We start from the raw sequence: 16,771 nt of genomic DNA on the forward strand, positions 1-16,771 counted from the left end.
TTTCTTCACTGGTGGATTAGTAATGTTGGATGCCTTTTCAGTATGGCACCCAGACATGCCGGCAGACCACACACAATCCAGGCCTGTTACTGAATGCAGCGTAAAACACCCATAATTAATCAGGTTGGGGCCAGGAGATTTGACATGTTTTCTTGCCAGCCTTTGCCCCGGGAAACATTCCTGTTCCTGCACCCTGTCATGGCCCTTTGTCTCAAAATGGGAGAATTCCACCCATAGTCCCATAGAGAGAGCAGGAACATGGAATGTTTCACAGTCATTTCACTCATCCATCAAATGTTAGAAATTTGATCATATATTTCTAGGCACTTGCAACTTTTGATTTGCCTCTCAGCAATTTCTTCTGAAACCATGAGACATTCCCTGATTACTGGTTTATTGCTGAACTGCTACTTAACAATATCAAATGGGATAGCTTTCTGAATGCAAGCTGGCAAGAGTACTTTTGCAAGCTTAAAGCAGTAATTACGGTAAAGATTATTTTCTCATACAGATATAAATAAAGAGTGGATAAGTACTGAAATATAAGTGACTGTAACATAATTATGTTCCCCCTATCATTATTTGAAGTCTTACTTTCTACTCTAGATTGTTCCATAGAAAATAAAACTTCAAAAGGGGAAAAGAATCTGGAGAACTCAAGTAAACACTGCAAGTTCTGAAGCAGTTGATTACCATAAGAGGGAAATGTTACCTCCATTTGAGATCTAATCAAGCATTTTTCTTATAACACGCAATTATTCTTTTCTTGTTTTGTTTGCTAGCATGAATTGGAACATAATGTTCTTCATCTGCTTGGTCACAAACCAAAAGTCTTGATAATTTAAAAACCTCTATTAACTTCTTTCAGCCTCCTCTAGTTCAGTAACTCATTCTAGTTTCCTATCCCTGTCATCAGCCCGTTGAATCTGTGGTCACTGCTGAATGCTCTCTATGGCTTTAATGTTAAATTGGATGTTTTCTTTGGTTAGATATTTTATTTGTGAAATTCAATCACCAGGCATTTTATGTTACGGCAGCATCTTCCTGAAACACTCACACCCGCAGGCTACTTCAAATCAGACACTGAAATTGTTTAAGGAGTATTTTCTTCTTGTCATTTCTCTTATTGCAGTTGCACTAAGTATACTAAAATGCTCTATTACCTCTTCATACAGATCAATTACAGCAAGTCAATTGTCATTTTCAGACTGACTATAATTCAAGTCCTAGTTATTATCCTTTCCTTTCTGGCAATCCTCACAGTTGTCTGCCTGCTGCCATTCTTCATTTAAGGCTATCTTTCCAAAGCTCTACCTTGTGATTTGCTACTGACTGTAAAATATAATTGATTTTTAACTGGCTTTGACTGTATTAGACATCATGTGGTGGTTGGCAGTATAACTATCAGATAAACTTGTTTAACATTTCATAAACTGCCATTATTTTGAGTATAGTTCAACCAGATTTTCCATTTTGATATTCAAATAAACTACTTGTTACAGGGTGTATCGTTCAGTTAAATTCAAACAGGCTGTTTCTTGACAAACACTCCACAATTCGGTCTTTTATTAAAAATATATAAACTGCTTCTTATACGGACATGCAATTGAAGTTAACATTATGAAGCTTACTTTAGTTGGAATTCAATGGGAAGCAAAAGTTTATGAAACTTATGTTCTTGTTTTTCCTTCCTTACAGGTGGTTCCTAAAGAAAAACAATGAATGTAAACACTTTAATTTTGCTCTTCCTATTTCTCAATCTGTGTGAAGGTCTTGGTAAGAGGGAAAATAAGGCAACAAATAGAGATCAGAGGAGAAGGCTCCATCCTCAAGGCCAACAACATGTTGGCTTTATGAATCACAATTTGGCCAAACAAACAAAACCTAGACATTTACACTCTCCTGCAAAATTTCCAAAAATTAATGCAGATGAAAGCATGATAACCTTCCTTTACTCATATCTAGGCATTGGTGCAACAGAGTCGACTTACAATGTATTACCAGGTTAGTGAAAAACAGGAAACAGAAGTAATTTCTCAACTACTGTTATACCCATTAAAGGTAAAAATAATCATGGTTCAAGGAAATGTGTTGCCTTCATTAAACATTTGAGTTTTTTTGTTTTGGAAATGTGGTAAAACTAAATTTTCTCTTCAATGTTATTCCAATGGTCGTGTTTCTCCATTAAAAATAAAAAGGTAAATGCCTGCTGTAGAGTAACACCAATCAGAAAATCTAAATATATTATAAATGTAATATCTGTAGCTCTGTATCTTTAAAATTGCATCCAATCTATTCAAAAATGTACTGTGACCTATTGAAAAGGAATGATTATGCAGCATTCTCCCTACAACTGCAACACAGCTCACCTGCAATAGATTAACATCAACCATGTGTTTTTAGATATGTGTGTTATAAACATATATATGACATTTTTATATTTATGCTGCTGTCAGATAGCCACTGCTATACTAAAAACAGATTTTATTATTTTAAAACCATTAAGTGAATACTTGGGTTTAAATTGAAATCTTGCAGAAACAGATGGGTTGTCTCTTGAGCAACCATTTCCTTGCCAGTTTCTATCAGGAGAGCAATAACACCCTCCACTGAACTTAAAGAGAACTGTAAATGGATTTGATTCCCTTTTCACGATTATAAGATGGTCTATTCACCACACAAACTACATTTATGACACATGCTCAGTCTACATCCGTTCTGCATACTTGAAAAAATAATGCTCCTGACATCGTTCTTGGGGTAAACATGATGTAGAGATGCTGGCATTGGACTGGGGTAAACTCAGTAAGAAGTCTCACAACACACAGTTTACAGATGACAATCTCACTTACTGTCCTGTCTGGAGACGATGCACATCTCTTTAACCTATGCTAATGCAATCTCCACTCACACTGTCTGCATCTTTAAGGCTTGAATAGCAGATTAGCTGTAAAGACTTGCATTCTAATCAGTATTCTGTAAACTGTGTGTGACTTTATATGCCCTTCTCTGATCAGAACCTTCCACACACCTGACAAAGGAACACTGTTTCCAAAAGCTTGTGGGATTACTATCAAATAAACTGGTTGGACTCGAACCTGATGTTGTGAGACTTCTTACAATTGTTCTTGGGGCCAGAAATGGAAATGAGAATATGTAAAATGACCTTCAGCAATGAGTTAAGATTTGTGTGACTTTTATAGACATTTATTTCTATAACTAGTAATCAAAATTAGAAATGTTACAAAATTATGCATGTTATACAATAGAAAAATGTGTAGAATCTCAATATTAAAATGGAATCCCCATCACTAAGGGTTGATGAATTATCTTACATCGGTCAAGTAATGAACTAGTGCTCTTTGGAGTCTATGCAATTAAATAAGAATATAATTAACATAAAAAAGGCCAATTTTTTTTTAAACTGATGCTCAAAACTATTCGAAAGTGTACCTACTGTGGACAACATCATGCAGTTTTATAGCATTTGTAACCTAGTAAAAACGTACCTGGGTGATTTATAGTAGTATAACCAGATAAGACTTGACTCCAAGGTACCATGGGTACTAGGACAGGTGACCAAAGATTTTGATTTGATTTGATCTATTATTGTCATATGAATTGGGATACAGTGAAAGGAATTGTTTCTTGCGCTATACAGACAAAGCATGCTGTTCATAGAATACATAGGGGAGAAGTAAAGGAGGGCGTACAGAGTGTACTGTTATATTCAAAGCTAGGTTGTAGAGAAAGATCAACTTAATATAAAGAAGGTCCATTCAAAGGTTTGACGGCAGCAGGGAAGAAGCTGTTCTTGAGTCTGTTAAAGAGGTAAGTTTTAAGAAATGTCTTAAGGGAGGTCAACGAGAGATAGGTAGAAGGGTTTAGGGAGGGAAATTCAGAAAATAGGACTAAGACAATGTTTCATGGTACTTTCTGGTATTTGTAGCACAGGAAAAAGCCCTCCCCAGTTCACTATTTTAAAGTTCCATTCATAGCCATTTTAATTTTTTCCACTGATCCCACTCTGGTTCAGGTGCAGCATATCTCAATGACAGAACCTCTTCCAGTTGATACACTGGTGCCAGTGTCCTTTGGAATAGAATCCTTTCCTCCCATATCAACAAAGTCTGTCAACAAAACACTTACCTTCCTGATCTGCCTAATCATATACCAATTACTACATGGTTTGTCTGGTAATCCTGTGAATAATGTCCTGTTTTTAAAAATTTAGTTGCCAACTTTGTATGGCTCTTATCAGGACCCCCCTTCTTTGTCATCCCAATGTCATCAGTTCTAGCATGAGCCATGGCACTGGTCACCCCTTCCCTTTCCAACCTTCTGTACTTTTACCTTAGCACCAGATAAGCAGACCCTTCTGATTGTAATTACTACTGCAGAATAAAAAGGAAGTGATGCTTATTCTCAATCCCTCTTTGCTCTCCTATCCCACCTTGCGTGAACTGCCTCGTGCACCACAGGGCTATGATTTGTATTCTGGTTATCCACCCTGTAGTCATATCATCACAGGTCAAAGGTATAAACAAATACATAGATATAAACATTAAACATAAAACAACTTTTATTTTTGGGAGAGACAAGGGTACATCAATATTATTGAAATTAGACCACAGAACCATATTCTGATGAAACTCAAACATGAACCTTACTTTTTCTTTATTAGATGCTGATAATTTTGCATATTTTAAAACACAAGGCAAGAAAAGGTTGTTGCAGAGAAAATATGTTATTCTATTTTACATCATTTAGGCTTATGATATACCACTAAGAAAGGAAGCATCACCTGAAGAAATTCTCAACACTATAGTTTTCAACATATTCCTGACAACAAAGTTGTACCACTCATTTCCACCGCCTTGACAGATATACTCCTGACAATTCCATGGATTGCTGAATTGTTAACTCTTCCCATGCTGAAGTTTTAATCATTAACAAAAACTAAGAATTATTTGGTAACAGTATATTGTTGTTTTAAATTATATGATGCCCTTTCACATGGGTTGAATTTGAAACTACTCAAGATGCCTAACATTGCAATAGATAAACAATGATAACCCACTTCTGTTTAATTTTTATCATTAGGTAGACGAGGAAATTGCAAAGTGAATGGGATGATCATGTATGACAAGGCAGTCTGGTCTCCAAAACCATGTGTAACCTGTCTCTGTTCAAGTGGAAAAGTGATTTGTGATGAAATGAGCTGCCCCATCTTGAAGTGTGCAAGAACCACAATACCAACTGAGGAATGCTGCCCAATTTGTGCTTCATTTGGTATTTTCTCATTCGTTATTCAGTTAGTTTTTTTGAGTGATTTAAAATGTCAAAATGGAAAATAGTTGTGCAAATTGTTTATCAATTCAAGGATGGTTTCCTCCATTTATTCATCTTTGTAATATGCTTTGGGTAAAAATACTTATAATTGAAACCTGGTACAAATGAACCAAATAACATGGCTATTTCAACAATGTTAACAATTGTTAACATGTATTTGCTCAAGAAAAATCTTTTACATTTGATAAGTAACACATGAAATGATCCCTCAAGTGCTCTTTGCTTAATATAAAGAACTATATTTGTACCTCAAAGATTCAATTAGGCTGTGTAAAACTCAACCTTCAGTAGCTACATTCAATGTTTTTGCCAAATATTGTTTTGGCCAAGTATTGTTTTTCGAAAAGTAATGCAACACCAAAAGCTATACAGGCTCTTAATTTTTGTAGCTACTGCATGTGCAACAATATTTTTGTGCTAAATCTACAGTGATTAAATTCTTCTAGAGCAAAAACATTATAGCAACTGGTCCCTGACAGTCGTCAGTGTGACTTGCAGTACTTTTTACTATCATTACTGATCATCCGATGGAAAAATATATGAGCAATAATGCTACTGTGTAATCTTGATATTTACATAAATCCATAACCTTTATTGTAATGAATTCACCCAAATCCTTAATTATAACTTTATTATCTGGTCCCTCCGTAAATCTATATTGCTGCATTGGCTATTCTTGTCTTATGGCGGATTCCTATTTCTAATAGAAGTAGCACAGTTAAGAAAATCCAGCAAAAGTGATGCTCATTAATTGCTCATTTCATCACCTAACCTCAGAAAAAAATATTCCAAGTATGAATTTATTAAAACAATTGCACATAAAATTTCCCTTTGTTATTCACATTGCCTCATTTATCACAAGAACTGCATGATGTACAACCATACAATCATGATATTTTCTGTAGTGATCTTGATCCTCATATTTGATTTTTAAATGTTCAACATTCTTAAACTTTGTGTTGATTTTACAGAGCCAAATGATCCAAGTGAAACATACCATCCAGTGATCCTCAGTAATCAAGAACAAGAAGAACAACTAAAAAGAGAAAAAAAATTGGAAGAAATTCAAAAAAGAAAAGGTCAGGAGCAAAGAAAGAGTGAAGAAAAAAGTAATGATGAAGAAAAGCAAAAAGAGCTTGAAAAATCCCATCAAAGGAAAGAAAAACTACATCAAATGGAAGAAAAAGAACCTCAAAAGGTGCTGGCAGCAGAACAGAAGGACCTTGATGAAGAAATTCAGAGGAGTATCGTAGAGGAGGAAGAGCAACAACTTGAAAATGAATTGGGAAATCATTCAAGAATTATAGATGGGGAAGAACAGGAAAATGAACATGATGAATATGTTGAAATTAATGACCGCAAAGAAGACAATGAGGTGCGGCAAGTGAAGGAACAAGAGGAGGAGAAGGAAGAGAAGGAGGAGAAGGAAGATGAGGGGGAAGAACAGAAGCAGCAAGTGAAGAAACAAGAGGAGGAAGTGGAGAAGGAAGACGAAGAGGATAAAGAGATGGAAGAGGATAAAGAAATGGAGGAGGAAATGGAGGAGAAGGAACAAGATGAGGTGGAAGAGGAGGAGTTTGAGAAAGAAGATGAGGAGCCACAAGAGGGGGAGATTGAGGAAAAAGGTGAGGTACAAGAGGAGGAGTTTGAGGAAGATGAGGAGGTTCAACAGGAGGAGTTTAAGGAAGAAGAAACAGAGTCACAAGAGGAGGAGTTTGAAGAAGAGGTGCAAGAAGAGGAGTTTGAGGAAGAAAATGACAATATAGAATATTCAGGATTATCATTAATTCCTTCCACATTAGGATCAATTCCATTTCATCCCGATGAAGAACCCCCCAGATTTTCTCTCCCAGCTGGCTGCGATGTCACAGATGTCACTATAAACTGCTATAATGCTAAATTGACTCAAATACCTCCAATTAGAGATCTGGAGCTTACAAATCTACATCTTGCAGGTAATCAATACATTTTTGTATGTCTTACATTTTAACAATAATTATTTTATCTGTGAAATTTAAGTTGCTTAAATGATTTCTAAAATATGCTAAAAAGGGCAAGTATTTATTAAAACATTATATATCAAATCAAGTTTACATCTATTCAGGCTACCAGGTGTGGCATTAATACTGCTTCACTTGGGATACCTGTCAGACAATTTGTGAAGGTAGAGTCTTTAGACAAATTTTTTTATTGTTTGTTGCTATGAGTGCAGTGACACTACAAACACATAGGGTTATTTTCCTTGGGTGACTATTTTTAAAATTGTAGGAAGCAAACAGAATAGTTTATTTTCTAACAATAAAAAGTTTTCATACTGAATTTGATAAATCTTCAAAGAGCTAAAGGACTTCTGGATAATTTTAAATTTGGCCAGGATAAGATGAGGGGATTAAGGGTTATGGGGAGAGGGCGGGAAAGTGGAACTGAGCAGCGACAGATCAGCCATGATCTTATTGAATGGCGGGGCAGGCTCGAAGGGCTAGATGGCCTACTCCTGCTCCTATTTCTTATGTTCTTATGTTCTTATAATACATGTGGTGTAAAACCCAAGCTGTAGAAGGCTATTTGTCTGGTGGCGTCTCATTCTCTACCTTCTATGTACTCAGGAGTAAGAAGGTCTCTTGACTCAATAGGGGATGATTCTCTGGCCCCATATGCACAGGCTTAAGTTTCATTATGGCCGGAGACTCTCATGAGAGGGGTGATAAACAGATTTGTGATGAGGAGATCACATTTTGATCACACTTTCCCCGCCCCCAGCCGGCAACTTAATCTGGTTCACACCCAGTAATGATGCAAACCAGATTTGAGTACATAATTATTGATTTAATTGTTCAAAATTGGCTTTAAGCCGAATTCTCCAGCCTCCTTAAATTCTCCCACCCGCCAGCATGATGTGAAGTTTACAGGAGATTAAGGTGACGGGGGAGAGGCATTTGAGGCCGATGATGCTGGCGATTCAGAAGTAGTAGGAGAGGTCTTTAATACTGGCGATGGAGGGGGATGTCTTGAAGGTTAATCTAAGATCAGGGCATGCTTTAAAAGGAGTGCCCTGATATCTGAGGAGCAAGCCTTGCTGGTGTTTTTAGGCCCTGCCCATCTCATTTTGGCACAAATCGCACCCCTCCTCCACACGCAAACAAATGACTAAGTGGGAGAAGATTGCGATTGAGATCGTGCCAACCACCCCAGTAGGAATCGCACCATGTTTCCCACCGGAGATTACAATGTCTTTTTTTGGACAATTGCATTCATAGTTGTTTTTGACATACAGCTGAAGCTGCTTTGCATGACATGGTTGCTGTACAACTATTGCAATAAACTGTTAACTTCTTTACTGAAAAGAGAACAAACTCTGTAAAAATAAGAGAAAAACCAAAACATACAAAGAAAATGAAACAAATTGGGTTACAATCAGAATAGCACACTTGCTCTATGCCTATCATTTCTTTTCTTGCCCCATCACCATTCCCTGTAAGACTAACTCTTCTAACAATCTCTGTCTTTCACCCTATCACAAAACTTCCTTATTACATGTCTAACTTTTCTCAGTTGTGAAGAAATGTCATCGCCCTGATATGTTAACTGTTTCTCTCTCTGCAGATGCTGCTTGATCTGTTGATTATTTACAGTATTTTCTGTTTTTAATTCACATTTCCAGCATCTGCAGTATTCTGCTTTTCCATTTGTATAAAATTACTTAAGCTTGGTAAAATAAAACTGCTGAACTGTTAATAACACTTACAAATACACAGAAATATCTGTTGGCAACTATTTCTGCAATTTTTTTTAATCCTTTGTAGACAAGCTACTGGAAACCTTCTTGGCAGCTTTATTCCCAGCTGCGTTTCTATTCTATTTTAATTCAGTGTGATGCTATGATATAATATTATGGTTTAAAATACTCCCACATGGTCAATCAATCTACAAATGTCTGAATTTTCCATCCTTGCAGGAAACTCAATCACTAATATTCCAGCAGGAGCATTCAATGGGGTTCCTAATCTTGAACTGATTGACCTGAGCAGAAATAAGATTCGTTCTTCAAACATAGATCCAGAAGCGTTCAAAGTAAGTTTTACAAGTTATTTTAAAATAACTATTATTAAATATTTCAAATGAACTATGTGAAAGGATTTATGGTAGCTTTCTTTGTTTTCTTAACATAGTTCATCACATCTAAACATAGACAAGAAGTATAAAATCCTGCAATTTGCTTTTTTATTTCTACATTTAGGTGACCATTGAACCAACTATGCATTAAATTGATGCAAAATATGATTCTCAAAACTATTTTCCTTTCATTCAGAATATCAAAGTGACGAGTTGCCTTATAAAGTGGCAGAGAAAAATTAATCCAGACAATGAACAAATTTCTCAAGCTCAAGACCTGAAATGGGAGTGTGGGTGATAGGGGAGAAAGAGGGAACATATTGCAGTGCTGTTCAAAAAAATTTGTAAGGATAAACCCATCAATTGCAGACCAGTCAGTTTAACATCAGTGGTGGGTAAGTTTTGAGGAACAATAATTGTAATTAATAGTCACATAGACTATTAACAGTGGGTTGATTAGGAAGAGCCAGCATGGATTTCTAAAGGGGAATTCATGTTTAACTAACTTTATTGAAGAGGTAACAAAAAAAGTTGATGAGGGTAATGCCATTAATGTGGTGTACAAGAACTTTCAAAAGACATTCAATACAGTGCCACACAACAGTAGCAATATGGATACAAAACTGACTGAATAATAGGAAGCAGAGAGTAATGCCAATGAATATTTTTTGGGCTGGGGGAAGGTTTGTAGCAGAGTTCCCCCATCAGTTGGTATTTGGACCTTTGCCTTTCCTGATATCTATTAATGATCTAGATCTTGGTGTGCAGGGGGCAATTTTAAGGTTAGAGGCTGACATGAAATTTGAAAGCATTGCAAACTGTGAGGTGGATTGTGTAGGATTTCAAAGCACGTAGACAAGTTGGTGGAATGGGCAGATAGGAAGCAGATGAAGTTCAGTGCAGAGAAGTGAGAGGTGATGCATTTGCTGGGAAGAACATGGGAAGACTATATAAACTAAGAGGTACAATTATGAAGGAGGTGCAGGAGCAGAAGGACCAGAGGGAACGTTGGCACTAGAGGTTCTGAGGGTGACCTGAGGAAACCCCAGTTGGGTGTGACTCTCTTTGGTGGGAGGAAGGGGGTATTGAGATCACTGGTTGTGGTTGGCATGGAGTTTAGGTCAACTTATGCCTGCATAGTGTTCAGAGGGCGGGGGAATGTGTGTGTGGGTGGTGTGGTGCGTTCTCTTAATGGTTGAAGGAAGATGCTGTTCTGTGTTGAGGGGTTGGAAGTGCTCCCCTTGCCAGGGGGGGTTGCCATGTCAGTGCGAGCAGGATGGGGAGGGTGGCCTGTCTGTACGTGGCAATTGAGATGCCACTTTTTATAAAGCTGGGCTGGTCGGTGTGATTCCCAGGATGCATAAATTTAAGATAGGTGAATCCCACCCGACACGTGCTGCTAACGCCAGCAAGAAAAACTGCTAACTAACTTGAGAAATTCACCGGTCACTGTATGATGAAGCTTGAAAAAACTCAGCTCATAAACCTCTAGCTGCTACTTTCAGACTAAGCACAACCTCTGCACAGAGTCTGAATCCTGTCATTCTATCAATCTGATTAACCCTCATACTCTTCCTGAACATAGTTTGCCTTTGAGGTTGACCTCTTTCTCTTGATAGCACAATCAAAAAAAATTAACCATCTTCATTTCCTAGCATCCATTCTGACATTATAAATGTTTTTCTTACTTCAAATATGTTCCTTCTTGTTTCTAAACTGCTGTTATCAGTTGCATTACAGAAAACATACCCTTCATTCCCTGTTCTTTCAACTCAACTCCCTTTCTTTCCAAAGCATTTGAAGATGCTGTGATCTCCTAAATCCATGCCTATTTGTCCCACAGTCCCATGTTTGTATTTCTTCAATTAGGTTTCTGTCCCTACCATGCAGCAAAAAGTCTGAATCAATGTCACAAATGATATCCTTGGTGACTGTGGGGAATTATAACTCTTTACCCTCCTCAATCTCTCTGCAAGCATTTGACTAGGTGGGACACCTTATCCTTGACCAAAACCTTTCTTCTGTTACATAAGTAAAATACTGCGAAAACTGGAAATGTGAAATAAAAGCAGAAAATATCTAGCAAGTCTGGCAACCTCGTTGAAGAAAGACAAAAACATTGCATTTGTTGGCCAATTCAGTGGGATTGTTGTCACTTAGTTCCACTCTTAACTGTCCTAGTTTAGCCAGAAGTGGCTTCTCTTTGCACACAGAGCCAATACTTCTGGAATCTGTCAAAGGATCTATCCATTGTTTCTTCCTCAACCATATTCCGTTTCTTGATGAGATTATCCAAAGACATTGAATCCCAACATTTCATCACTTCTTTTTTTCCATTCACTGCCTCTATGTTGTCATGTTGTTTGTCTGATATCCAGTCTGGGAAGAGTAAATTGCCTCCAGTTAAGTTTTAGAATCAGCAAAGTTGTCTTTGAGACAGTTACCACAAACTGTATCCTCACCACCTCCATCCTTTACTTGGATATGACTAAATTAGAGTGTTGGCAATCTTGAATTCTTATTAAATCTCGAGTTCAGTTTCCAATCTAATTCCTATCATTACCAAGGCCACCTATTTTCAACACTATAACAGTGTCCTGCCTCAGCCACATTTGTTGAATTATCCATAGCTTCACCAACCTCTCATCCTTTAAGACTCCTTAAATTTCACCTCAGTGGTCAAGCTTTTGGTCATGCCCTCATATTTCCTTCGTTGGCACAGTGCCCATTTTTGTCCGATTCTCTGTGTAGTGACTTTGAATGTTTTTAAAGTTAAAGATGTTATAAAAATCCAAATTGTTATTGTAGAATTTGCAATGTCACAGATCACTTCAGAATCTATATAACATAAGTCATGTCAAACACTTCCCACAATATGCTTCCATGGCTAATTTAATGAGTCAAATGCCCTATCCCACATTTATTTTATGCTTTGAAAAGTAGTCCTATCACAAACTGATCTATAATTCAGGACATGAATTGCCAAATATTGTGTTTTTGAGGCTTTTTTAAACAATACATTACAGTTGAATTACAGTTTTGAGACTGGAAACCAGTGACAACCAAACAATTATGGTTCTAACCTGCAATCAGATATAATGAATATAGTGACACCATATTTTGGTGCAATAATTATTTGTACAAATGTTGAGTAAGATTTGAAACTCACAATGAATCCTAGCTAAACCGAAAACTCAACAAATAAATTGAACACAAGGTTACTAACATAATGTAATGTAAACAATTATAAGACAGTCACTGGAATTCTACTGCCTTGCCTACCAGGGAGTCAGACTGGGTGATGAGTGAACAACAGAAATGTGCTCTGACCTTGGGCAAAAATTTTCGATCTCACTTGAGCAAGGCCATAAAATCCTGCCCTGTGTGCTAGAAACTACTGAGGTGGATTGAGGACAGGAGCAGAGCCTGATGGATTAATGGAAATGAGTGTCACCATGACATTTTTCAAAGTTTAAAGTTTATTTATTAGTGTCACAAGTAGGCTTACATTAACACTGCAGTGAAGTTACTGTGAAAATCCCCTAATCGTCACACTCTGTGCCTGTTCGAGTACATGGAGGGAGAATTTAGCACAGCCAATGCACCTAACCAATATGTCTTTTGCACTGTGGGAGGAAACCGGAGCACCTGGAGGAAACCCACACAGACACAGGGAGAATGTGCAGACTCCGCACAAACAATGACCCAAGATGGGAATCGAACCTGGGTCCATGGCGCTCTGAGCCAGCAGTGCTAAGAACATAAGAAATAGGAGCAGGAGTAGGCCATCTAGCCCTTCAAGCCTGCCCTGCCATTCAATAAGATCATGGCTGATCTGAAGTGGATCAGTTCCACTTTCCTGCTTTCTCCCCATAACCCTTAATTCCCTTGTCTATCAGAAATCTAACCAGTGTCATTTAAGTACACAAATCTTGCAAATCCATAATAACACATAGCAAAATATCCAAACTTATTCCGAACAAACTTGCAGTTTCATATTTCAAAGCATCAATGGTTAATCGCATAAAATAAATTTTGGTTGAAACATTAATAAATGTATTTATGTCTTTAAATGAACCACATGAATATTATGTGCACTGACATACAGCCAGATTTTAATTAAAATTGTATCCTTTTTTCCAGAGATTAAAAAAACTGAAACGCCTATACATGGATCAAAATTTGTTGATTCAGATGCCTCTTCAACTCCCTCGAACACTTGTTGAATTAAAGTTAAATGACAACCTTCTTCAACGATTGGATGAGGAAACTTTCCAGGGTATTTCTCTTTTAAATATTGAGGGGTAGGGTTTCAGCTTTGGTGCAGTTTAATTAATATAGCTGAAAATGGGGTTTTCACAAAAAATAAATATTTTTAAAATCTGCATATATAGTCAACCCTTGTGAATAATCTGATTTTAAATAAGTGAAAATTATTTTAACATCCATACAGAACCTTTTAATAGCTATACAGATGCAATGTTATCAGTTTCTCGGTACATTTGGAATAAAACTAAATTCAAAAACTTTTAAAACATGTCTTTTGGTGTCCCTACATCCTCCTCATGAAGTGCAAATGTATGTACTTATCAGAAACTTCCAACTGAGATTAATTTGATCATGGGTCTGGTCAATTTCTGGCATATTGTTTAAAACTAATGCAAAACATTACAAAAACACGTTCTGTACTGGAAATAATTTATGCATGAAATACTTTTAGTGCTGGTTTGGCTGATTTCAGGTGAATTTTGATGAATTAAATGAGTGACTCAGTGGAAGTTTGAGGTCCTAATATCGATGCAGCTAATACTATAGAAATGTCTTAAAAGTAATGATGCTCTTTCAAGAATTGCAACAGAATTAAAAGTAAAAAATTCTACAACGCAAACGTTTTGTAATTACACATGAAATAGAGAAGATATATTTGGGTGAAATTAAACTGCAAGTTCCATTGAAGCTAAAAACAATTTTCATTCTTTGAAACCAATATTTAACTATATATTAAATAAATTTCAATTACGTACAATAAGAATACTATTTTGTATAACTTAATAGTTTCTGATCTATTTCTAAACTAAGTATGCATAATAGTATTTGTAAATTTCTGGCAAATTTCACTATACATATCACACATTAAGGGGACGATCTTACCAAAAAAATTCTAAGTACTGAATGAGCATGAAAATGGGACAGAATCGCATCAATTTTTTGGACGAGTTAAAAATCCAACCGTACTGCACTCTGAGAAATAAAAATTGCTAAACCCGGAAGGACAGGAACTAAGCACACTGAAAGCCAGCAGCTCACAAGCAGTGGATGTGCGCACAGATCTGTCACTGTGTCTATAACCCCTATCCTGGGCTCTGCAGCCAATGGCCTGCTTCCGCCTCATTTCACTATCGTTGGTCTCCGCAGTTCATCGCCCCCGCCCACCAAAGGCTGGTTGATCACCCCTCCCCGTCCCAGTCGATTGCTAGTTACAGAATGTGAGGTGTCCCCACATGTTTTTATGTTCTTATCCAAGCACAGTTGCAGAGTGTGTAGTGTTCTCCCATCCAGCTCAGCCTTAGGTCCTGCCCCTTCAGGCCCCATCCTTCCCCCTTGGCACTGCCTAGTCCTCAGTGGACACTGCCTGTTTTCCAGGCTGGCAATGCCAGGGTGCATGGTGGGCATCCTTTTCGGGTGCGAGGCTGGATCACCAGATATCTAGTGCCGGTAAGATCACAAGAGGCAAGAAATCAGGTGTGAATCCAATTGTTGCCTCTCTCGCGATCTTACTGGCTTGCCCTTCCCATCAGTGGTTGGGACCAGAAGATAAAATTTCCCCCTAAGTGTTTTGAAGCTAAAAGTTTAATTGCAATGTTGATTATGTTACATATGTTATAGCAAATTTATGAATTACTACCAGAGTGAAATCAAGCAGGATGCTATAAATGTGTGTGACCAATTGCACAATTTTCTATTAAATTTCAACAGGTCTAAATAAAATAGTCAACTTGGACCTGGAAGGTAATGAGCTCAGTGAAGGTAACGTTCAACCATTGGTCTTCAGACCTCTTAAGCGACTGGCTTACTTACGACTGGGAAAAAATAAATTTAGAACCATACCACAAGGTCTTCCTCCTTCCATCGAGGTAAAGAAAGGCTTTATTTTCCTTCACATTCAAATTTTATTGAACTGCTTTGAGATTCTATATTCAGAAATGTGTGTTTGTGTAATTATGTCCCCGTGTATACGATTTATATCTAGAAAACTAAACTGTCAGAATTAGCCACTGAGAATTTACTGATGCCAAACATAATTTTAAAGACTCATATATTATGATCAATTTGAGTTTGAAATAAAAGTTTTAATAAATTTTAATCTGCATACCTAACAGTGCAGGAATTATGTGTCAAAAAGTAATCAATATATAAAACATAGAAGATACCATATTCAAAGTGATCATGTGGATGTGCCGGCGTTGGACTGGGGTAAACACAGTAAAAAGTCTGACAACACCAGGTTTAAGTCCAACCGATTTATTTGATAGTACACTCACTAGCTTTCGGGTTAGTCAAATTGTCAGGTGAATGGAGAGTTCTGGCCTCAGACAGAGCATACAAAGCACAGACAGCCAGCAGCTCACAGACTATTGTCTGTGCTTTATATGCTCTGTCTGAGGCCAGAACTCTCCATTCACCTGACGAAGGGACTAACCCGAAAGCTAGTGAGTGTACTATCAAATAAATCGGTCGGACTTAAACCTGGTGTTGTCAGACTTTTTACTATATTCAAAATGTCCAAGAATCTTTTCAATTATTTACACTGATATATTACATTCAATAAGTAAACCATTAAAAGCTAATAATTGACCCATGTAAGCACAAGTGCAATAATCCAGTAGTTTTTTGTGCCAGTTCACAAATAGAACTCTCACACTGGGGTCAGTAGAATCATGGAATAGTCACCGTATTGGAAGCCATTTGTACCACTGTGTCTGTGACAACTCTCTGCAAGATCTGGGGTGCAAGTCCCACACCAAAATTCAATAATGCACAGATGCTTCTGACTTCTGCAAGGAGTTGTTATTCAGATGAGGGGTTAAGCTGAGGTCCTATCTGCCCCTCAGATAAATGTAAAAAAAATTACATGGCTACAGAGCAGAGAGGTTTCCCCGGTTACCTTGAAAATCCATCACACTCTATTAAACAGTAATTCTTAAAGGGTAAAGTACTACAGTCACTGTGAAACTGAAATCTAAACAGAAATCACAGGAAATATATAGCAAGTTAGACAGTATTAATGGAGAGAGAATCAAAGTTA

General features: G+C 37.2%; 2 protein-coding genes across 4 annotated transcripts in view; one reads left to right on the forward strand and one right to left on the reverse strand.

The window, feature by feature from the left end:
* cenpp (centromere protein P) overlaps window positions 1-16,771 on the reverse strand; it is a 253,450-nt gene that overhangs the window by 21,447 nt on the left and 215,232 nt on the right. The gene's annotated exons all lie outside the window — the stretch shown is intronic.
* The window catches only part of ecm2 (extracellular matrix protein 2, female organ and adipocyte specific), a 34,348-nt gene that overhangs the window by 4,813 nt on the left and 12,764 nt on the right, over window positions 1-16,771 (forward strand). The window contains exons 3-8 of one of the 2 annotated variants that reach the window (XM_080181788.1): window positions 1,699-2,004; window positions 5,104-5,292; window positions 6,324-7,307; window positions 9,308-9,423; window positions 13,609-13,744; window positions 15,442-15,599. In XM_080181788.1, the coding sequence (XP_080037914.1) occupies window positions 1,719-2,004; window positions 5,104-5,292; window positions 6,324-7,307; window positions 9,308-9,423; window positions 13,609-13,744; window positions 15,442-15,599 (1,869 nt within the window). In that variant the 5' untranslated portion in view covers window positions 1,699-1,718. The remainder of the gene's footprint in view (window positions 1-1,698; window positions 2,005-5,103; window positions 5,293-6,323; window positions 7,308-9,307; window positions 9,424-13,608; window positions 13,745-15,441; window positions 15,600-16,771) is intronic. The other variant, XM_080181789.1, reaches the window with a different exon arrangement.

The sequence above is a fragment of the Carcharhinus amblyrhynchos genome, chromosome 3 (genome assembly GCF_965287045.1).
Source record: "Carcharhinus amblyrhynchos chromosome 3, sCarAmb.v2.hapA, whole genome shotgun sequence".
In the NCBI taxonomy this organism is placed as follows: Eukaryota; Metazoa; Chordata; class Chondrichthyes; order Carcharhiniformes; family Carcharhinidae; genus Carcharhinus; species Carcharhinus amblyrhynchos.